The following is a 24675-nucleotide window of genomic DNA, read 5'->3' as shown; positions in this document are numbered from 1 at the left end:
TTTTTTTTCCATTTGCTATGATTTTCATGTCCATGAGCCAATGCAAGGGTTTACTCCATATTTGGACAACAAGCTTCATTTTTTTTTCAACTTTCTTATGCACCCTCTTATTGCCATTTTTAATTCACATTGCAAAATGCAAATAATGTAGTAATTTTTTTTTAAATGAGGTGGTTATTACTTACTATTTTTTGTGTTGGGGGGTTTAATGCCAATTTTTTTTTTGTGCCCTAGGTTTGAATTAGTTCACTGCAAATGTCAAATATGCCAAAAGTCTTGGGACCCATTTTGGGAGTATGGGGAGGCTATTGGTGGGGCAAATCGGGCATATATATCATGCAAATTGTGTGGGACCAAGATGTTAGGAGGGGTTACACGATTGAAATACCATCTGGCTAGACTCCCTGCATGAATAATGAAGGACCAAATGGATGATAGAAAGAGATCTCTGCTCAAGAAAATCAAGAGATGAAATAAGTGGAGTCACCACTTGAACAATGAATCTAATTCTAGGATCCAAAAAGCAACCAACAAGCAGATATGAGGGAGGCTTCTTGTCTGAGAAAAAATAAATGAAAAGAAATGGAGTTGCCACCCAAACAAGAAACGAATTGAAGTGTAAGTGCTGATATAAGGTGATGAAAATATCCAAATGTGCCAAAAACTGTTGACTCTGCCAGCTCAAATGAGAGATGAGAAAGATGAAAGAATGACGAGAAATGAGAAGATGAATGTCTTTGAAATGCCAGGCACAGGAAAACTCTATCCCCGACAACGGCGCCAAAAAATGTTGTCGCACAGATTGTCACGACAATGCTCAGACCGAGGGCTGTCACCTTGATCCCCGATCTCTCCATTTAAGCCGTCTCCCCAGGCTAAGGGGGGTAGACCCTATAGGATAGAGGATGACCAACTGTGAACCAGTTGGGTTGGGAGACACAGCAAGGAAAATTAGCACTTGATTGATTTTAGAAATTAATGGACCAGTGCCTTATGGAATTAATGATTAAATGATTATTTATTAGATGTTGCAATAATATGAACTTTGTAAAACAATCATTTATCATCAAGTAAACCAAGTGATGCAAGATGCACAATGCTTAACAATGTTCCAGCAATTAAACTTCGAGAAAAATCAAATGCTTTAAAAATTTAAATGTTGACTAGTTACCACTTTCATATAGCTAACTTTAGACAAACATTTAAGCGCATTTAACTATAAAGAAGTGGAACATAGATACCACAAAAAGACACCAAAAATGAATTTTCAATTTTTTGGTTAAGCTTTTTTCAATTTTTTTATTATATATTTTTTCTTATATCAAAATAGACCAAAATACCTAAATTTAAACTAAATGAAAATGAAATTTAAATATATATACAAATGAAATGGAATCTAAAACTAAATATTATAAAATAAAATCTAAAACTAAGATCTAAATTCTAATTTATATACACAATATAAAATCTAAATTCTAAATAAAACTCAGACTTGCAAAAAGAAACTTTTTTTTTTATGAATTTATTATTTTATTTTTTATGATTTTTGATATATTTATATAAAAAAAAAAAAAAACAAAACTAAGATCAAAATTTTATTAAAGTCGAAGTCCTAAGTTAAAACAAATCAAAATTGAATAAAACTAAAAATAACACTTTTATTTTTATTTTTTATTGTTTATGGCTTTTTTTATATTTTATGTTTTTTTTTAGATTTTTTAATATTATTTTTAAAAGGTCAAAATAAACAAAATTTAAATCTGAATTAAAACTGCAAAGAAATAAATCTAAATTATTTAAAAAAAATCTAATTCTAAAAGAACTAACGTATATACATCATAATAAAAAAATTGAAAATTTGAAATCTATCTAAATCCTAAACTAAATCAACTAGAAAATAAAAGAAAAATAAAATACGACTAAACCTAAACTAAACACCATAGGCAAACAAGCTAATAAAAATGAAATCGATCATGAGTTGCTGTTGTGCGTATGTGCAGGTTGGAGAACAAATACGGCAGCAGAGGAGATCCGCAGCTCACGTGGAGAAACCGATGGCAAATAGGAAGGGTCTCACGCAGGTTTGAGAAAGGATCTCGAGCAAGGGGAGGACAGATTGCAGGAGAGCGATGGATGGAGCTGAGGGAAACTGCGTGAGGAAAGCAGGTTGAAAAGCAGCGTATTAGAGTGGGACGCACAGGTAGTGACAGCCACGAGCAGCGAAAGGAGGCAACGCGTGGATGTGAATGTGGGTAGCTGCGTAGGGAAGTTTGCTGCAAGGAATGGTGAGAGAGGAGGCTGCTAGCAGCGTGATTAGAGGAGAACGCAGCAGAGAGGCAGCACGCAGGTGGGCAGCGGATGGATGACGTGGAGAGGTTTTCACGCAGGGAGAAGAGTTGACTGCGGTATGAAGTTGCGTGGGCAGAAGGAGCGAGGGTTTGAGGCAGCATGGAGCTGGAATGAAGCCGCAGGAGGAACAACGTGAGGATGCCAGAGAAATAATCCACGTTTGGGCGATGAGGGATTGCGTGACAGCACGCAGGTTGAGAAGATTGCGGAGTGGGGGAGAAAAAAGGTGAGATGGCAGCGTTGAAGGAGTATGGCCAGCAGATGGGCAATGGCATAGAGATGGCAGCGTGAAGGCTGCGGGAGCTATGGAAAGATTTTGAAGGCACCAACAGCAATGAGAGAGGCTTGAGGGTCCTGAAAAATTTTCGAAATTTTGATGCAGCATGAAACCCTACCAAGAAGCCAATCGATCCATGATCCAGGTGGATATTGGTGGCCACCTACCAAGTCCACCTGGACCCCCACCATTGTTTCTCTCAGCATTTTCAGTTTCCTTAATTGTAGCACAACTTACTATTTTTAGCAGTTTTTCGGGTCCTGAACTTCTGGAGCCGTTTTGAGGCCCTAAACGACGTTTTTTGGGAAATCTGGGGGCAACATTGGTCCTTTCCCAAAGTGGTAGTGCTCGGATAGATCTTTCTAACGAGATATTGTACGCGTCAAACGGAGATCGTATGCCAAAGTTACGACCCCGGGAAGTTGATGTACCAATTTACCCAAATGAGGCCCACAGTTTGGCGTTTCATCTCCTAGGGTTAGGTTTTGGAATGTTAAGGGTTTTCCATTGTTTCTCAACAATAAATAGGCCTTCGAGCCTCATTGTAACACAGTTCAGACGCATGTAGCCACCACATCTCTTCTCAGAGATAAGCTACCATCGCCCTAGCTGGTTTATTTCCATTTCTGGTTGTAAGCATATTTCAGTATTTTCCATTAATGAAATGAAGTATTATTTCCGCTGCATCTTTGTGTATATGGTTATCTCTGTAATTTGTTGCGTTCCTGTTTAAATCCGGATCAGTGGTATCAGAGCGGTCTGCTTTTTCTCTGTTTTTCTTTGCATGTCCCCAACAAGGTCGGGATATAAGGAGTTAGGGCTTGAACTGGTCGAACGTTTGCAAGACCAGCCTCGCAAATCCCAACGGCCTCCCATGGCGGATGAGAAGAAAGACGAGGGGGCAGGAGATCCCATCAAAATCTTGCTCGAAGAAGCCCTCGAGCGACAACGGAACGCGATGATGGACAGCTTTTCCCAGATCCTTCAGCGGCTACCCAGAAGCGATGCATCGGCTTCCAGCAGCTACTCTGGAAACGCCACGCCCTTTAAGGTACAAGTTAATTTTGAAATCCCCATATTCGAGGGTCAGATAGACGCATATGCCGTAGATAAATGGTTAAATCTGCTAGAGGGTTATTTTTCTGTTCATGAATTTTCGAGTCGGGAAAAGATTGTTTTCGCTCTTCTCAAAGCAGCCCCCACGTCAAGGACTGGTGGGAAACCTACTGCGAGCAGAAGGATGAAAGTACTGGCTCACTATTTTCAGCCGCATCCACCTGGAATTCATTTCAGGATGCCATCAAGGAGCAGTACTACCCTGTCAGAAGCTATGAGGATGAATACATAAAGTGGACCACGCTGCGCCAAGGAAGGGACCAAGACGTGCCGGAGTTCACCAATCTTTTCCATACCCTTCGCACAAAGTTGGGTATCAAGGATTCGGAGCAACATTTGATACTCAAATACCGTGGCTGCCTGCACAAGTACATCCAGGAAGAAATACAATTCCTGAACATCTCCTCGCTCGGCGCAGCATACCGATATGTCGTCAAGGTCGAGCAGAAGTTTAAACAAAAGAAGCGAGACTTTGGATCTGCGAATCCAAAGCAGGGGAAAGGTGCCCCTAAACCACAGAACAAAGGACAAAGCCAAGGCGGGATAGCCCAAGACAACCTGTCGAAGCTGCAAGCAAAGAACAGCGCCGCGAAGCCGAAAAAGGACACTGGAAAATGGTGTGAATTCCATAAGAGCTCCACTCACAACACAAGTGAGTGTCGGGTCAAGCAGTCACTGGTGGCTGAGCTAAAGGTTTCAGAATCAGATGCATGTTCCGACTCTCAGTCAGAACCCGATAAGGGGAATGACAAAGGGAAGCAGATCATTGATGCGGATCCCAACGCCTCTGTTGCTACCGCCAAGATCCATAAAAATGAACCCGAAGATCCAGAGGAGGAGGAGCGTCTCTTCCACTCCCAGATGTGGGTAAAGGGCTGCCCGATACAGTTCATTGTTGATAGCAGGAGTCAAAAGAATCTCATTTCAGCAGAGGTCGTGAAGCGGTTGGGCTTACCGACCACAGCACATCCACAACCATACACCATTAGGTGGCTTCACCAAGGACGAGATCTTCGTGTGAGCCAGCAGTGTCGCCTTCCATACAACATCAAGCCCTTCACGGATGAGGTATTGTGTGACATTGCTCCCCTTGAAGTTTGTGATGTATTATTAGGACAACCTTACTTGTGGAAGCGACATGCTGTGTATGAATCAAGGCCCCGTGCTGTTATTATTACATTGGAAAATAAGTTGTACAGGATATCAGAGGTAGCACCACCTACCGCCATCTCTTTGATTACTGCAAAACAATGCAGTAAGATCATTTCCAAAACCAGGAAATTTGTTTTCCTGATGATACGCCCTCAAGGAAAGAAGAAGACGGTGGTCGCGGCCTCCAAACGGGGTCCCTCTGCACGACAACTACAGATGAACAAGGTTGTGGAGGAGTACGAGGACATCTTCACCTCCCCTGCAGGGGTTCCACTGCACTGTCAGGTCAAGCACTCCATCGATCTGACCCTAGGTGCGCCGCTACCCAATGGACCAATTTATCGGCGCTCCGTTCTGGAGAACAATGAAATCAAGAGGCAGATTCAGGAGCTCCTGTAGAAAGGTCACATCCGTCCGAGTTCATCGCCTTGTGGGAGCTTGATCGTGTTGGTACAGAAGAAGGATGGGACGTGGAGACTCTGTATTGACTATCAGGCGCTGAACAAGATCACTGTCCGTAATAGGTACCCGATCCCACGGACTGACGACCTCCTGGACCAACTAAAGGGGGCGAAATATTTTAGCAAGATCGATCTGAAGTCAGGATATCACCAGGTACCAATCGAACCCTCTGATGTGTGGAAGACTGCCTTCAAATCCAAGGAGGGCCTTTCCGAATGGTTGGTTATGCCTTTCGGATTGACGAATGCTCCTGCAACCTTCATGAGGCTAATGGATGACATCTTGCGGCCATTCACCAACTCCTTTGTAGTAGTATACTTGGATGACATTCTGATATTCAGCCAGAGTTGGGAAGAGCACCTCCACCACATCCGACAGGTTCTCTAAACACTGCGGCAACACAAGCTATGTGCCAATTTGGAGAAATGCACTTTTGGCATGACCCAGGTTCAGTATCTGGGATACATCATTGATGAACAGGGGGTGCATGTCGATCCAGCTAAGATCCAAGTCATTCGGGATTGGCCATCTCTAACCACTCTAACAGAGCTTCGCAGCTTTCTAGGTCTTGCCAACTTCCACCGCAGGTTCGTGTTGGGGTTTTCTCATATTACTTGGCCCTTGAGTCAAGTCACCAAGGGAGAGGCGAAAGCAAAATTCTTTTGGTCTGAATCTCAACAGAAGGCATTCATGGAGTTGATGGATCGCCTCTACAGGGCACCAGTGCTCGCATTACCAGATTTACAACAACCATTTGAGGTCGAGACAGATGCCTCTGACTATGCTATTGGGGCAGTCCTTACTCAACATGGACATCCAGTGGCATATCACAGTGAAACACTTTCAGACACACTCCGGAAGTACCCCACTTATGATAAAGAGATGTATTCCATTGTACAGGCCTGCCGACAATGGAAGCATTACATTTTGGGGAAGGAAACGGTCATCCACACAGACCACCGACCCCTGCAGTTCATACAGACCCAAGGGAAATTACAGAATGATTGCCATCAGAAGTGGTCTACATACCTGCAACAGTTCCACTTGAATATCAAGTATAAGGGCAGTACCAATAATGTTGCAGATTGCCTCAGTCGACCACTGATCATGGCGTTAACCACCGTGCTCAACTCTTGTGGGCACGAGACCTCTGATTGGCCACTTCTCTACAAAAGCGACCCAGAATTCGGCCACACATACCAGACACTCTTGGAGGGTCGGCATGTTCCAGATTTTCACCTCCAGGATGCCCTGTTATGCCACCTGGGTCACCTTTGTGTTCCTTCAAGCGAGAGTGCCAAGATGATTTGGGAAGCACACTATAGTCGGGCTGTTGGGCATTTCGGGGTCGAGAAAACAGTGGCAGTACTGCAAAATTATTTCTATTGGCCGAATCTTCGACAGGATGTTGGGAAGTACATCAGATCATGTACTGCCTGTGCCATTGCCAAACCGACCATTAAGAAGCATGGCCTCTATACCCTGTTGCCTACCCCTAGTCGACCTTGGGAATCCATCTCCATGGATTACATGTCAGGCCTTCCTTCCACTAAGCATGGAAATGACTGTGTTTTTGTGGTCGTCGGCAAGTTCTCGAAGATGGCCATTATGGCGGCCTGCAAGAAGAATATCACAACAGAAGCCACTGCTAAACTCTTCTTTGAACGAGTGTGGGTGCACTTTGGGATCCCACAGTCTATCATCTCAGATCGGGACAGTCGATTTCTCAGCACATTTTGGTCCAGTCTCTGGTCAATGCTAGACACCAAACTCACGAAGTCCACAGCCTTCCATCCTCAAACTGATGGCCAGACAAAGGTTGTCAATAGGATGATTGTGCACATTCTGTGCATGTATAACTCAAAGCATCCACGCACATGGGACGAAAGCCTCCCCTATGTTCAGCACAGCTACAACCGAGCTCTTCACAGCTCCACTGGCCATAGCCCTTTTCAGGTGGGTTTGGGATTCCAGCCACTATGACCCATTGATGTGGCCATGCCACTTGCAGCTACTCACATAAATTCAGCTCATGTCCAGTCCGAAACAGATAAGGCCGCCAGCTTCATTGAGCGCATCCAACATATTCGCTAGCAGGTCCATGACATTCTGGAGAAATCAAATGCCAAGTACAAGCAGCAACACAATCAACATCGAGTGCCATACAAGTTTCAGGTGGGCGACAAAGTCTGGTTGCATTTGCAAAAGGAACGCCTTACTGGAGCCTATCGGAAATTGAGACCACTCCGATATGGTCTTTACACCATTACTAAGGCTATGGGAGACAATGCATTTGAGCTCAGCATTCCCCCATTCCTTGGCCTGCACCCAGTGTTCAATGTGGACCGCCTTCGGCCATACTTTCCACCATTGCTAGACACATCCGACATTGCAGAACAGCTCAAACCCACAGAATTAAATCCAGATTGCATGGAACAAGCTGTAACTGATCGGATCATGAACACACAGATCAAGAACACTCGCCAACAAAATATCCAACTGTATCGAGTTGTCAAAGCAGGCCAACTCCTTCAGCAGGGCAAGTGGCTCACCAGGGAACAAGTTCAGCAAAAGCTTCCTCATTTCATGGAGGAACTCAACGCAATGGGGACCATTGCTTCCTAAGGGGGGGGGAATGATCTAGGTGGATATTGGTGGCCACCTTCCAAGTCCACCTGGACCCCCACCATTGTTTCTCTCAGCATTTTCAGTTTCCTTAATTGTAGCACAACTTACTATTTTTAGCAGTTTTTCGGGTCCTGAACTTCTGGAGTCGTTTTGAGGCCCTAAACGACATTTTTTGGGAATTTTGGGGGCAACATGGGTCCATGGACCGATGTTGCCCTTCCCAAAGTGGTAGTGCTCGGATAGATCTTTCTAACGAGCTATTGTACGCATCAAATGGAGATCGTATGCCAAAGTTACGACCTCGGGAAGTTGATGTACCAATTTACCCAAACGAGGCCCACAGTTTGGCGTTTCATCTCCTAGGGTTAGGTTTTGGAATGTTAAGGGTTTTCCATTGTTTCTCAACAATAAATAGGCCTTCGAGCCTCATTGTAACACAGTTCAGAGGCATGTAGCCACCACATCTCTTCTCAGAGATAAGCTACCATCGCCCTAGCTGGTTTATTTCCATTTCTGGTTGTAATCATATTTCAGTATTTTCCATTAATGAAATGAAGTATTATTTCCACTGCATCTTTGTGTATATGGTTATCTCTGTAATTTGTTACATTCCTGTTTAAATACGGATCAATCCATACAAATTTTACCAAAAAAATATTTTCCAGAAATCTTAAAAAATTTAAACTGCTCTGCTTCAAATTTCTCAATGAAAACCTTCGAATAACAGTTCCCAGATCCAAAAAAACTTGGACTGCAGGAGTAATGCCTCTGCAATAAATGGTTCTGAGGCCAAATCTTACCCTCCAGGGCCTAGATCTGGCTTTCAGAATCAGATTTCGACTTCAGATCTGCAACCTGCAACCTGTAAACAAACAGCGAGAACCTGAAAATGCCAAAAAAAATAAATAAATAAATGAAACCCTAAAAACCCTAAGAACAGCTAAGTAATTAAAGTATTTACAAACTGAAGGCTCTAGGTAGCCAGATTTATCATTATGCCACAGAAATATTTTCAGAATTTTAAACTTAATGTGAGGTGCTTCAGAAAACCCTTCATGCGTCTGCAAAAAAAAATTCTAATCAGTGTTGTGAAAATCACGATCAAATAGCGATTTAATGAAAAAATCGCAATTTTTATTTTTTGCCGATCAAATCGCGGTAATTTTTTTTGCCGATTTTTTCTGAAAAAATCACAAAAATCGCGATAAAAACGAAAAAAAAATCGCGATTTTTTAAGAAAAAATCGTGGGGGGTCGGGACAGCACGATTTTATAAAAAAAATTTTGGTTTTTCATTTGCTCATTTGGACAGTCACGGAGGGAGGAGGAGCTGTTGGAGACAAGCTGAAGAGGGTTTTCAGCCGAATCTAAGTGCTTAGAGGAGAAAATCAAGAGGAGACCACCGATTTCTCCATAGAAAGGGTATGAGGATTAATTTTTTTTGTTTTCATTGTTTAAAAACATTGTTTTTGTATGTTTTTCATTGTTTTTGGTTGGGAAACTTGGTATGGGCACCATTTTTTTGTTTTCATTGTTTTTAAAGAATTTTTTGTATTTCTTCATTGTTTTGGGTTGGGTAACTTGGTATGACTATGGGAACAAATTTTTTTTTTTTGCTTTCATTTTTTTTTAACATTGTTTATGTTTTTTAATTTTTCATTGTTTTTGCCATTTGGTTGGGTAACTTGGGTTTGGAATGGTTGGGTAATTTGTGTTTAAAACTTTGAACTTTGGAATGGTTGTTTTAGGTTGGGATATGGGTAACTTGAATTTTCATTCAATCATCAATGTAAAAATTAAAAATTAAAATACTAAATTGTAATTTGTAAATTTGTAACTTGTAATTTTGTAAATGCTAAATTGTAATCCTAATCCTTATTAAGTTATTTTCCCATAGGTTCACAACAGCACCAAAACACCATTCAAGACTTCAAATTTGCAACTTCAAAGTTCAAAAACAAACATGCCAAGGAAATTGGATCCTTTCTGGGAATATGCTGTACCTCGTGCTCCGAATGATGGACAAAACTTGAGTTGCAAGTTGTGTGGAAAGGAGATGTACGGGGGGGTGTACAGGTTGAAGTTTCACCTTGCACAAATCCCTGGACATGATGTGGGGCCCTGTATAAATACAAATGGTGAACTTATCCAAAAAGCCATGAGAGCATTGGAAGAATTAGAGCAGACTAGAGAGGCCAAAGAAGAACTCAAAAGGCAACTAAAAAGGTCAGCTGAAGGAAGTGGGCGAAGTGGCACTCGTTCTACTGCAGCATCAGTCAATCTGGTAGTTGCATCATCATTTTTTGTTCCTCAAACCACACCTGGCTCATAGCCATCTATCGGTTCAATGCTAAAAAGAACTGATAAAGAACAAGCTGACAAGTTGATGGCAAAATTTCTCCTCTGGAGTGATATTCCTTTCAGCGTTGTAAGGAATAATCCATTTTTCCAACCTACTGTTGATGCTATTGCCAGTGTTGGCCCGGGGTACAAAATCCCTTCTTATCATGATTTCAGAGGCCGGATTCTTCAAAATGAAAAGCGTGACTGCACCCAAAGATTGGAGGATTTTAGGGCATCATGGGCACAAACAGGATGCACTGTTATGTCAGATGGTTGCACTGACCAAAAGGGGAGAACCCTTATAAACTTCTTGGTTAGTTGTCCCAAGGGGACTATGTTTATCAAATCTGTTGATGCATCTGCACAAATCAAAGATGCAAGAACTTTATGTGATTTGCTGGATGTGTTTATTTTGGAGGTGGGTGAACAACATGTTGTCCAAGTCATAACGGACAATGCTGCAAATTATGTTGCTGCTGGTAGAATGCTTATGGAGAGGCATCCTACTTTATTTTGGACACCTTGTGCTGCCCATTGTATTGATTTGATGTTAGAGGACATAGGGAAAATTTCCTTTGTCAAAGATATTGTTGACTCATCAAAAAGCATTACAAAATTTGTATATAATCATACATCTGTGCTTAGCTTGATGAGAAGATTCACCAACAACAAAAAGTTGGTGCGCCCCGCCATTACACGGTTTGCCACGAGTTTCATATCTCTTCAATCCCTCTTGAATTCTATGTGGGATGTGAAGAGAATGTTTATTTCAGAGGAGTGGCGTGCTTTGTCAATGAGCCGCAAACCAGAAGGAGAGGCTGTATGCAGACTAGTTTCATACCAGGAAGACTTCTGGGCGGGAGTGCAGGATGTGTGCGCCGTTACTGAACCTTTGGTAAAGGTTCTTTGGTTGGTTGATGGTGAGAAGCCTGCAATGGGCTATTTGTATGAAGCCATGGATAGGGCCAAAGAAGCCATTCGGGCCTACTATGATGATAAGGGAGATGATGGGTTTCAGAAAGAACTACTTCTATGGGGAGTGATTGATAAGCGATGGAACAACACACTACATCGTCCCATTCATGCTGCTGGGCTTTTCCTGAACCCTGCATTTTCTTATGCATGTGGGTTTGATTTTGATGCTGAGATCATGGATGGATTCTTATCCTGTGTCTAGAAGATGGTGCGATCTCTAGAACAACGTATAGAGATCTCTAAACAAATTGAGACATATAAGATGGCAGGTGGCACATTTGGCTTTGAGATGGCTGTCACTGATAGGATGATTAAAATGCCAGGTATTTTTTAGTTTGTAACTTTGTTTCAAATTTCATTGTCTCTTCAAATTCCATTTTTTTCTTATGTTTATTTAAAATTTTATTTGTAATTTTGTTGTAGATGCATGGTGGAAAATGTATGGTGGTAGGGTACCCCTTCTGCAAAAGCTTTCCATTCGCATCCTCAGCCAGACATGCAACTCCTCAGGATGTGAATGCAACTGGAGTGTATTTGAAAAAATACACAACAAGAAGCGCAACAAGTTAACACTTAAACATTTAAAATATTGCAAATTTCCAAATAAATTTTTGAATTCATTAAACAATATTTTTTTATAATTATTAATTACTATTTCATGATCTTTGTACAGGGTGGAGTCCCAGCGACTTAATGACATGGTCTACGTCTACTACAATCTTCGATTGTGGGTGAGGCAACTTGAGAGGACACATGATGTGGATGCCATCTCATTGGATGGGATTGACACCACTGCTGCATGGAGGGTTGAGGCCGAGAGGCCTCTCATGGATTTTGCTGATGATTGGTTAGTGTAGGATGTAGTGGAGGGGGAGGAGGAGGAGGAGGAGGAGTAGGTGGAGGAGGAGGAGGAGGAGGAGGTGGAGGAACAGGAGGAGGAGGTGACACCGCCTGCTCGGGCTACCACTGCCACCAGTAGAGGACGTGGTCTACCTCCTATAGCTCCTACTTCTAGTTCTTCAGCTTCTAGAGCACATCAGACTCCACTACCATTTCCACCAGCACGGGCACTAGCATCTACATCTAGAGGGAATGGGAAAGCTGTGGCATTTTCTCGCAAGAGGGGCAGAGGAAATCAATAGGATTAGACTTTTATTTTATTGTATATGACATTATGACATGATGAGATACATTATCATATTTTTTGTTGATATTTTGAGGCTGAGTTGGGACTCAAGAGTCAGGACTTACTATTCAGGACATGATTCAATGTTATGTGTGATTTTAGCACTAGAAATGATATTAAACATCTTATATATTAGTTTTTTTATCATATTTATGTGTCAATGTATTTATTTTATGTTGTAGATGATTTAGATATTAAAAAAATTGAAAAAAATGAATATTTTTGTACCAAACGATTTTTTCCCGATTTTTTCCGATATTTTCCCGATTTTTCCGATTTTTTCCGATTCGTTCCCCGCGCCGATTTAATCCCGATCGTGATTTTCACAACATTGATTCTAATGATAAGCCCGAGATTAAAACTGGCTGGGCTCTTCAGAAAATGCAATCCGGGAGTTTGTTGGTTCAGCCGAGAACTTCTCCTAACGCCGGGTAAACTCAAAACTAAGGATATCCTGCACAACTTAAATCAATCATTAACATAGAGGGAGAAAACAACAGAGAAATTCAGATTAAATGGAGATACCTGTCATTATATTTCAGGAATTAAACTATCATTCAGACCCCAGAGACTAGACAAGATACTTGTGCCTAAATCAATCTTCATCAAGCTATTATCAATAGCTGAAAATAAAATTAGGTAGAAAACTAAAACCTCTACAGCATTTCCAAAAGAGTAACAACAGCAAGATTTTCAACCCCAAAGTCTTTCTTTATTGCACAAAAAATGACTACAAGAGAGCTTTCTTTAGCACAAGACTCACAGATCAAATCTGATCTCAAATGACCCTGGACACCCTATTTAAAGGAAAATTTCCCAACGGCTAGTTCGAGTGATCCATGTCAAAATGATCTTGACTATTGATGAGGATCAAAATCCCTTTTAATCTCATCCGTCGATTTTTGGAATATAAAAAAAAATTAAAATCTTGCATTTATTTTCTCAAAACTTTAACTTATTATTATTTTATTATTTTATTTTATTTTTCAAATTTATTTATTTATTTATTTTATTTTTTATTTATTTATTTTTTTAATTTTCTAATTTTTATTTTTATTATTTATATCTTTTATTTTTAATTTTTGGATCCTCGAACCTAGCCTTTGGAAAAATCACCTAGGACCTAGGACTTATGAGGGGATAAAACATTTTCTAACCCTCTAGATACTCTACATCATGACTTTTACAATTTTACATCTCAAGGGGGAAAACCCATTTGACATAGACCCTCATAGACCACTCAGCTCTGCAACACAAATATAATCTAGCAGATCAAGCAATTTGTAATAACCTAACCAAATAGTTATAATTATTTCCAAACTACTTTTACATAGACTCGAAGCACACTAGGATTCCCCTAAGATTCTAATGACAAAATCCATTCCAGATTTGGGATTAGGTTGAAGGAAAACTCTGTCGATCATGGATTGGTGAGACAAAAAAACCTTTCGGAATGCAGATTATCACTAGAAAATTAGGTTTGCCTAGGCAATTTACATATACGACACAGATGTGCTAAAATTATTTACAATATACACATGCAGACTGGGTTTACAACATAACTTGATCGAGTCAACGATGACTGTCGAATGGCACGGGCACGTTGATCAAGCGCTATCCCTTTTGCGAAAAGGGGGTGTACTGCTATGGGTAGTTGACATGTAGTGGTCAATAGAGCACATCCAATGCTACCCCAAATCAACAAAAAAAAGAGTGTCAAAATCAAGGTTAGGGCACCACATGTACCATGATTGCTCCCTCCTACACATTATAAACCCAAGTGTGGGCTTCCCTCTTATTAGCTACTCATGTAGCCTAGCATGTGACCTAGGGATGCCCCTTCTCATTCCCTACTTCATTCATCTATCTGTCATAAGCCACCACATTTTGAAGGATGTACCTTGACTATATTATCCCCTTTAGAAGTGAAAACCACCTAATAGGATTATTGGTTAACCCCATTTGGAGTTTAGGAGACATTGGCACATCCCGAAGTCAATTATGGTAGGGCCATTTATTATTAAGTTCCCACCTATGGTCCATGATTAGGTAAGCTCATTTACTCTATTTCTTTAATGACTTGTACTAGAAGGCTAGGGAACGCATTGGATCTTATGCAAGATTGCAGATAGTTTACATCTTGAGTTTGGTCTCCCTATATGAGGTCCTAATCCTCCAGAGAGCCACATTGCCACATGTAGGGTGAGCGTTGAGAGCCATGGGCCTCCATAGCAGCAGATTACACTCCATGGATCTCCACAGCCATTCAGAGATTTCTCGTGGTTCATTTATTGGACAAGGAGGATGCACTTGATCCATCATGCCCAGCTGGCCCTAGATCTATACCATACACTTGGCAAATGATCCAGGACTTCCACGATGACGTGGCACAGCCTACACCATCTTCCTAGCCCTTGCAGGCAATCTACAAGCATATTCAATTTGTTTGAAGACCCATGAGGACACTTGTGTACCCCCACATTTCATTTGGAGCACCACAGGTTACCTAGTAATAACCTGTGGTGCTCCAAATGAAATGTGGGGGCACACAAGTGTCCTCATGGGTCTTCAAACAAATTGAATATGCTTGTAGATTTCCTGCAAGGGCTAGGAAGATGGTGTAGGCTGTGCCACGTCATCGTGGAAGTCCTGGATCATTTGCCAAGTGTATGGTATAGATCTAGGGCCAGCTGGGCATGATGGATCAGGTGCATCCTCCTCGTCTAATAAGTCAACCACGTGTAATTTGTTGCTATGGAGGCCCATGGCTCTCAACGCTCACCCTACATGTGGCAATGTGGCTCTTTAGAGAATTAAGACTTCATATAGGGAGACCAAACTCAAGATGGAAACCATCTGTAGTCTTGCATAAGATCCAATTCGTTCCCTAGCCTTCCAATAAAAGAAGTCATTAGAGAAATCGAGTAAATGATCTTACCTAATCATGGACCACAGGTGGGGATTTCATAATAGCATGCCCTTCCATAATTGACTTCAGGATGTGCCATTGTCTCTTAAACTCCAAATGGGGTTAACCAATAATCCTATTAGGTGGTTTCCACTTCTAAAGGGGATAATATAGTCAAGGTACATTCTTCAAAATGTGGTGGCTTGTGACAGAAAGATGAATGAAGTAGGGAATGAGAAGGGGCATCCCTGGGTCACATGCTAGGTTACATGGGTAGCTAATAAGAGGGAAGCCCACACTAGGGTTTATAATGTGTAGGAGGGAGCAATTATGGTACATGTGGTGTCGCAACCTTGATTTTTCCACTCTTCTTTTTTTTGATTTGGGGTAGCATCGGATGTGCTCTAGCCACAAAAATTGGTGGAGAGACTAAGGCACATGAGATCTCCAATACCCAGAAAGAGTCTGGGCAAAGTCTAAACAGTTTGGGAAATATTAAATAATTAATATTTTTAATGGAGTCCTTAAGTCTAAACTTAAGGAAAATAAAATATTAATGTGAATTAATATAAAACTGTGTTAGAATGATCCAAAAGTCATGGATCAAGCCAGATCTAATCTTAGCCATTGATTAGGGACTTAATCTCGGCCGTTGATTTGTCAACGAGAAAAGTATAAGAGGAAGCTTGAGGGTCACTTGGAGAACAGACCAAGAGATCAAGATTTCGACTTTCTGGGGATGGGTTTGCTGATAAAGTTGAGAGAGTGATTAGAGTTGCAGCTGAGGGGTAGTGAATACAGAAGCAGAAAGGTAGAGATAGCATCGAGAGGATTAGCGCAGTAGTCGAAGAGAGGGACACAGAACCAACCAAGGGGTCACGCACAGCCAGCCAGGGCTCACACAGAGGCAGCCAAGAGCTGCACAGTGCCTCATAGGGTCAGCGTGAGTGATGTAGAAGGCCAGAGGACTAACACAGTGCCTCTAGAGGCTGACGCAGGCCGAGCCAAAGTGACGCTGGGCTAACGCTGGGCCAGAGAGAGCTGACACAGTCCCTAGAGGCTGACGCTGGAGTTTCGTGGGGCAGATTAGCGCTATGGAGCTGCCAAAGTGTTTATCTGGGGTTTCAGCCAGAATTTCTGCTTCCGAGTAGAGAGGTAATACTGCCGAGATTTTTCTTTGTTGGGTCAACCGGATTTGGCATCCAGATTGTATTCTAAAACTACTTAATAAATCAAACCCTCAAATAGCTGCACCGATTTTCCCGCATTAAGTTTTTCGGGGACATTATTCCAAAAACAATGATGTCACTTGTGTGCTTGTTTCTATTCCCTTCAGTTGATGATCTGTAATGTGTTGAGCATGTACTTGTATTTATTTCTAGTATTTACATGGTAAATAACTTGTTAATTAACAGAACAAGTAAGTAGGAATAAATTATAAAAGTACACGAAGGGTTTTTAATAGATAGACTTAGAAATTCCAACACTTTTATGCCTTTTTCCTTTTAATGATTTTCTTTGATTAGCTGCTCGGGGCTCAAGGGGTTGGAGCATGATGTATAAGATATAGTAGTGAATTCCCCCTTTTAACGTGGGGCGGTTCATCGCCCACCAGGGGGTGGGACAATCATGGGTTCTTATATGATGAAGAAGGTTCATAGAACCTGTAGGAACCAAGGTGATGGCCATGATGATGGGGTAGAGCTCATGTATTTGCTTTTTCCCACACGCTTTTGCATTTTGTGGTACATTTTCCTATTGAATGCGGCCATATATGCTTTTATCTTTCTTTTCAGGTGCATCAACCTCCAGGCTTCTTTCCAGGCCATGACCTAAGGTGTGGGAAAGGGAAAGGGGCAAGCTAGCCCTATGTGAACTCAATGGAGGAATGTGGACCCAGGTGGGAGAAATGATGAATGGGTTGATAATGAATGGAAAGAGGGTAATATAAGCGGATAAGGGAGTGGGACCACACAACCAAAATCAGGGTTTCCCATGAAATATCATCCCTAGAGCCAAATGGTCAATAAAAGAGATCCTCCGGGACTAGAATCCAAGGTTAATGCCTAAAAGGGGTCTAGGGGACAACAACACAAACCTAGCCCATTCTTAACGCCGAATCCCCCATTAATCCATACCCAGAAGTGTCCATGATAAGCAAACTACAATACTCAATTTCCAAATGACAAGGCATACCTTTAGGTTCGAGAGACCCACCTCCAAACATACGATCATCGTAGATGGGCGAGGGACCACATGGCTGGCTCAGGTGGCAGAGAAATGGCACAATGAGCTAGCTGGGAGCTGCAAGGGGCTGTTGGCTGCTGGCTGAGGACCATCTTGGAGGAAAAAATTCTCCTAGGGATATTATCCACAAAATGGTGGGTAGCACAACAATAAGGGTAGTTTGTAAAAACACAAACTACCAAAGTGGCAACATACTAAAGTTTGTTCATAGTGACAACATCCTAATGAAAAGTACTAAAAGACACTCAAGAAAAAACTGAAATTTTACATAGAAAGTTGGATACCATCTCCACATATTTATTGTCATTTAGAAAGCATTCTTTGCCTCAAAAGGTTATAGCTCACCTATTTCCAACTTTTGTTAAATCTATCTTCCACATTATTTCATATTCAGAATTTTTGTACATGAAAGGATATGTCATTAATAAAAAATATCTGAAAATAAATCCACAATTCTGAAAGAATTTTGAAATTTTTTTTTTCTACCTGATAGATCCATGAGCTGAATTCTTGATGCACTTCATCAACAAAAGGTCCCCTCATGATCGTCAATGGTACCTGCAATATGAACGGCTTTATAAAAAGATAAACATTGTTTTGACATTTTGTCCAAGAGAATGAGATTTTAAATGAAGCGACATATTTTCCATGAAAGAAACATTATAGTGATTCAATCCTTTAGTCAATTATGTGACTGGTGATGGGAAGTTAACACAAAGTTGCAACATTTATACCAATCTTGAAACAGTTGTTGGAGGGGCACCATTTGGAGAAAATACATATGCTCCAGAACCCTTGAAAAACATTCATAGATTTAACACAAAATTATATTAACCAAGAAGGATATGTAAAGCTTTGAATATGCAATTGAGGAAAAGTAATATATGTTCCAAAAATTTGTACTTGAAATGCGGCAATAATATTAGAATACCTCATCGGCACCATACCAAAGATATGATTGCTGCATTGGAACCTTTACCTATTGCAACAGAAATAAAACATTAGCCAACTTAAGTATAAGCTAGATATTGACAAGATAAAATTCATCATGGAGTACTAACTAGCAAACATGCTTTACTTGGCAGATAGTGGTATTTTGTATCTTGATGTAAAATCTTAACGACGTTACTCCTTTTTCGTAGATAAGGTTTCTGAATTTTCATTACTGTTGAATATTGAAGCTACAAAACAGTCGTTTTGACTGTTGACTATGAACATACCTAATCAAACATAGATGTTATTTGATGATACTTCACGTAAATGAGCAATGCATACTTGAATTGTTATAATATTTCTAAGGAAATTTTATAATACCGCAAGGAAACCATGCATAAATTTCTGTACTCCATTGGAGATAATAATGCATTCAGGCTTTTTATTGATTAGGGACAGTAAAAATGTTCATGTGCTTGCCAACTCTAACCTGATTTCAGTCCTGGTAGCACTGAGAAAAAGGTTACACTTGTTGCGCACACTTTCTTTCTTTTTGTTTTGTACATATTTGATATGTTAATACAAGAAGCATTTTCTCCAAAAAAAATAATGCATTCAAAAACTAAAATCACAAAGTGGTCAAATCTAGTAGCATGAGACCTAGCTTATAAACTGGTGATAAGATAGTATATTGTATATAAATATTATAAAATATGTTTTTGTAACATCCCCAATTTTGATTTTCCGCATTAGAGACGATTTTTGGAAGAGGAGGCAATTCTGGCATTGGGACTTAGGAGGAAAAAGGGAAATTGCAGCTCTAGTGGAACGTGGGGCCCACAAGAGAGAGAAATTTGGCCCAAGAAGGGAACTCACACTCTTAGAGGAGAGAGAAAAGAGGAGGGGGTGCGAATTAGGAGACAAAAAGAGTAGGGGCCACCAAGGAAGAGAAGGAGGCCAGCAATTATAAATAAGGAGAAGAGGCCTTCATTTGCATCTTTTGACAATTTAACTTCTGAACACAAGTTTTCTTGAGTTGTTTAGCCAAGTCAACCAATGTTGTTTAGCATGAGGGATTCCCAAGCGGGAATTCCACCTCTACCTTTGGTGAACTCTGAGTGTCACCCTAGGAGAGTAGAGAGAAGTCTATCTCAGGACTTCTAAAGGAGCTACATTGCAGATCATTTCTAGCTGGTGCATATTTTCCTTGGGCGCAAAAGTTGTTCGAAGCACCCCAATTGAGATCAACTATAGATTGCTAGAGTTTTGGAGGATTTGTAGGAGTTTTTCCCACACATAGCTAGAGATTTTGTAGCGAATTTGTTGGGCTGTGAGGCAGGGATTTTGAGGAGCCATTTCTCTCACTTTGAGCATTGTGCAGGGGTTTCTGGCTTAGCCTGTGCAAGGGAAGAAGGGAGAAGAATTTGTGGAGAGATAGGGGCAGGGAATAGAAGGTGTTTTTCCGGGGAGATTTGCAGGAATTTGGGAGGCATTCCGGTGAGGATTGTGGCACGTATTGGCTGAGCTATTTCTAGCAGTGTGCATTGTCTGACAAAGAGAGGAGCTCGCACCATTTTGGGGGCACCGATGACTTGTGGATCTAGCCCAAACCCTTTCTGGGCTTTTGTGGGTTTGGTGTGACAAGGCTAGGATTAATTTTGCAGAATTTTCTAAGCACTTCTGAGGGCAGAATTCCTAGTTCCATCCACCAGCAAGCGACAAAACTTGTTGGAGTATGGCGCAGTTCACCCTAGGACCATTTCCACCACTTGGGTTCATGAGATATTTCTGGGTCTTGTCGAGTATCTAGTGAGGAGGCCACCATCAGAGTTTCAACTCATTTCGGGCACTCTTCAGAGCAGTTCCTCCAATTTCCTTCCAACAATGGCTAGTAGTTCTTCTTGGGCATGCGCAATTCTTCCTGGGGAATCTTCCCAGCATTTGAGCAGTGTAGTCACACCTGGGTTCTTGTCATAGCTTGCAGTAGCAAGCCTAAGTTCTGCTAATCTCATTTATTGTACTCATATTTATCAAAATTAATACAATGACTCAAAGTTTTTGCTCCTATTTCCATGTTCAAATGTGAATGGTTTTGCATTTATGAATTTTGTAGTTGCAACTAGTTCATTGCTTTTGTTATCTACGGTACTTTTCCATTTGGAATATTACAGTGGTATCAAAACATGATCTTGGCCAGCTGTGGGGTAGCCAACAAGATCATGGAAGATTTGGGCATGTATGCACAGTGATGTTGGTTTTTGTAGCATCAGATGGTGTTCTAGTATCCAAGAAATCAAATAGATTCAGAGGGAGATCAATTTGGCTGAAGGGAAGGGCGATTCAATTGCAATTGGTCTGGAAATTCTCCAGGAGGCCAAGCAAATTTCTTCTAGAGGCAGCATCAGCCAAGACATCATTTTTTCTAGCAGTTTCGGGGCTTAGCGAGTTAGATCCTCTGCAAGTGTTGCACAGAGGCTCACTCAGAGGCTATACGACTAGCTAGTTTGGCCAGTTGTCGAAGTTGGGTCAAGCATGGTGTGGAGGTATTTGCCTCATAGATATTTTGGCCAAATTATTTTGCTGATTGGATTGACAAGAGGGTATCTATAGATTGTACTCAGAATTTCTCATTGCTGCTTAATAATAAAAAACCCTCAACTATTGCATCGGTTTTCCCAAGATGGGTTTTTCCGAGGAATTTTGTCCAAAAATAATGGTGCTATATTTTCGTGTTTGTGCACCAGTATTTTCTCAATTTCTAGTTAGAAAAATTAATTCCAATTGCTGCAATAGAATTTCAGTAGTGAAATCTTCACAAGTGATGGGTGAAACCATAGAAAAATCCATGGCTCAAGGAAGATTTAATATGCAAGAACTCTAGGGCGGAATCCGCTAGAACGATGAGAGGTTGGCCTAGTTGAGGAAGGTGTCAGACCAGATCCATCCTCATCCTTACAGAAGATACACTAGAGGTACACAAGTTGTGGGGATGCAACCATCTACACTATGTGGGGAAAGTCAACAGAATCAGGGCACCAGATCTCCTCAAAAGGAGGAGACGGGACAGAGACAATTAGAGGGTGAGACCAAGAGGTCATTTTGCTGGTGCAGACCTAGCTTTAGATATCAGGAGCCTAAGGAGGAGGTTGAGCGTGAGGCTGAGGGCACGCAGGGTTGTGAGGAGCACATAGATATACTCAGCATGACACAAGAGTCAACTTTGTTGGAGATTCCTTTGATAGCTCCAACTAACACCTTGTGGGAGAGAGTAGAGCATACACTTATAGGGCCATCGATTGACGAGGTGCCAGGAGACACAGAGGTGTCCACCGTTGAGGAGTTGCCATCCGTTGTTGAGGTATCCATTGATGAGGTGTCCGGGGTAATGTCCGAGTTTTTGGGTGATAGTAGTGCATAACAAATTGGTGAGGTGCCAGGAGACATATCCACCATTGATGAGGTGCCAAGAGACACTGAGGCATCCACCATTGATGAGGTGCCAAGAGATACAGTGGTATTAGATGATGGCCACCCATAATAGTTTCATCAATTCTAGGTCAGCCTTCTAACATTGAAAAGGAAGGCCACCATAGTGCGAGAGGCCATTCTGCAGCAGAACGAGGAGCTGGAGGGCATGAGAGCAGTTTTTCCGAGTCAACAACCAAACTAACTCACGTGGGGAAACGATTGGATTCCCTAATGGTACAACTAGAATGCACATTGGAGCATTGGAGTGGCCCTTTTCAAACATACATATATGGGGCTTGTAGCACTAGTAGGTTACCTCTGGATGTTGGTGAGAAAGAGGCCATGTCACCTAAACAAATTTTATATGAGACTCATGGACAGAGACACCAGGTATACCTTTGGGTATAGTTTACCCAATATTGATGGGGACATAGATGAATGATACTTGATGGTATCCATGGGGCTCACACGCCTGACCCTCTTGGACATCCCTCACGGGCACAGTCAATTTTGTTGTTGTCCTTTGGCACTCTGGGCATGAGCAGCAATGGACGAGGAGCTCATCCGAGATATTTGGATGACACTCAGCGCACTAGGGGAGAGATTTCTCAGTCGTGGGCTTGAGAATGCTACTTGGGAGGGCGAGCAAATACTTGAGCATCCAGCACTGAAGTTGCTTGGGGAAAAGCAACATTTGGGAGGGGAGGACTCTCATGTCCCTTCCTAAATTATTTTGGAACAATATTAATTTCTACATTTTGGGGCCAATTTTGGAGGTGATGGGGCCCATTCTATTTTATTAAGAGGCTAGACTTAGTAGAAGTTAATTCGATGTGGTTAAGTATACGTCGGGGCCACCCATACTAGGGGAATATGCGTTCCCTAGTTTGATTTGCTTGGAGGGGAAATCGATGGTTAGGTGAGGGACCACGATGGAGGGAAAATGGAGGGAAAAGTGCTCCATGAAATCTATATAAGGAAGGCAACTCTCCTCATTTGGATATCTTATCTTTTTGACATATTGAACTCAACCTTAGTTGCTCAAGCTGCTTAGCCGGGTTACTATGTTGTTTAGCACACGAGTGTCTCCGAGAGGAGATCTCAACCCTTTCTTTGGTGGACTTCGAGTGCCACCCTAGGAAGGAAATTCGTACTACCTTGGAGGAGAGCCGATGGAGTTCCACAGTCACATCATTCAACATTTGTCTTAGCGAGTGCGTGTTTCTAGAGGACGCAAAAGGGGAACACGTAGGTGTTGCTTGTGGGTTCATCTAGGCAGCAACTGCCAGGGGAGTTTGGGCATTGGAGCTACAGTGGAGGATCAACCTTTCGGGAGAGTTTTGGAGCAGTAGGTTGCTGCATTGGAGCAGATTGATTTACAATCACTTGGGCTTGTGCAGAGAGCCATCACTGGGCTCTCATGGGAGTTGGAGGAAGGAATTGTAGAGCTGGAGCTAGCCGAGAGAAGTAGGAGATCATTTGGAGGGCCATTTGAGGAGGATTGCTGCAGTTGGGAGAGCAGAGATTGATAGGATCAGTCACAGCAACAAAATTCGAAATTGGAGGGCCAACTTGTGGAGGGCTAATTTTTGAAGGTTGGAACCAAGGGAAACCCTTTCTGGGTTTTTCTGGGTTTTGGGCAAGGATCATACTCCTAATTTTATAGAATTTTCTGGGCAGATCTAAGGGGTCAAACTGGGGTCCCAACTCAGCTAGCAGCTAGAGGAGCTAAGGGGAATTTGGGCCAAAATTCTGAGGTCAACATTTGGCCAATTCCTTCGTGAGTTATTCTGGGTATTTGGTGGAGAGGCTGGGGTTAATTTCCCATCATGTTCTGAGCACCGGAGGTGGGGTTTCCAGCAGCACCTTTGTAGGAGACAACACTATTTCACAAGGGCAGCGCAAGGCATCATTGCTGCAGTTATTTCTGCCATCTGGGCTTGATCACGCTTACCATTGAGGCCAACCCAGGTGCACCACTTCCACATTATTGTACTTTCCTCCTAGATTATAATAAAATGGCTCAGTTGGTTATTCTTGGACTTTTTATGGGTGTGCACTAAATGTTTCAATTTTATGGTGTTGCTTTTATTGTTTGCTTTGCATAGCACTATTTTTTCTAGTTTGGAACATTACAGTGGTATCAAAGCATGATCTTGGCCCAGTTGTGGGTAGCTAAAAGATCATGGAAGATTCGGGTATGAGTTCACAGTGACAGGTGAAACAGGAGACAAACCCATGGCTGAAGGGAAATCTAGTATGCATAAATTCTGGGGTGGAATCCATTGGGACGATGAGAGGTTGGCCCAGTTGAGGAGGGTGACAGACCAAACCCATCCTCACCCTTACAACAGAGACAATAGAGGTGAGCAGGTCATGGGGGTGCAACCATCTACCTCATGTGGGGAAGGTCAATAGGATCAGGACACTATATCTCCTAAGAAGGAGCAGGCAGGACAGGAACAGTTAGAAGGTGAGACCAAGGGACGCTTTTGCTAGTGGAGACCTGGATTAGATATCAAGAGCCTAAGGAGGAGGTTGAACATGATGTTGAGAGCCCACAGGATGGTGAGGAGCACATTGATCTACCCGGTGTGGTGCAGGAGTCACCATTATTCGAGACCTCTTTGAT

At 41.9% G+C, this 24675-nt stretch overlaps 1 protein-coding gene across 1 annotated transcript in view; it reads right to left on the bottom strand.

Annotated features, from left to right (window-relative positions):
- The window catches only part of LOC149217731 (alpha-mannosidase-like), a 468321-nt gene that overhangs the window by 326216 nt on the left and 117430 nt on the right, over window positions 1–24675 (bottom strand). Inside the window, exons 17-19 of the mRNA XM_089391406.1 lie at window positions 18574–18621; window positions 18377–18436; window positions 18129–18200 (exon numbers count right to left, since the gene is read on the bottom strand). Of these exons, the coding sequence (XP_089247532.1) occupies window positions 18129–18200; window positions 18377–18436; window positions 18574–18621 (180 nt within the window). The remainder of the gene's footprint in view (window positions 1–18128; window positions 18201–18376; window positions 18437–18573; window positions 18622–24675) is intronic.

The sequence above is a fragment of the Pinus tabuliformis genome, chromosome 1_1 (assembly GCF_031772625.1).
Source record: "Pinus tabuliformis cultivar Carrire ecotype Pingquan chromosome 1_1, CPIR1, whole genome shotgun sequence".
Lineage (NCBI taxonomy): Eukaryota > Viridiplantae > Streptophyta > Pinopsida > Pinales > Pinaceae > Pinus > Pinus tabuliformis.
This window is presented reverse-complemented; position numbering and strand designations above follow the sequence as displayed.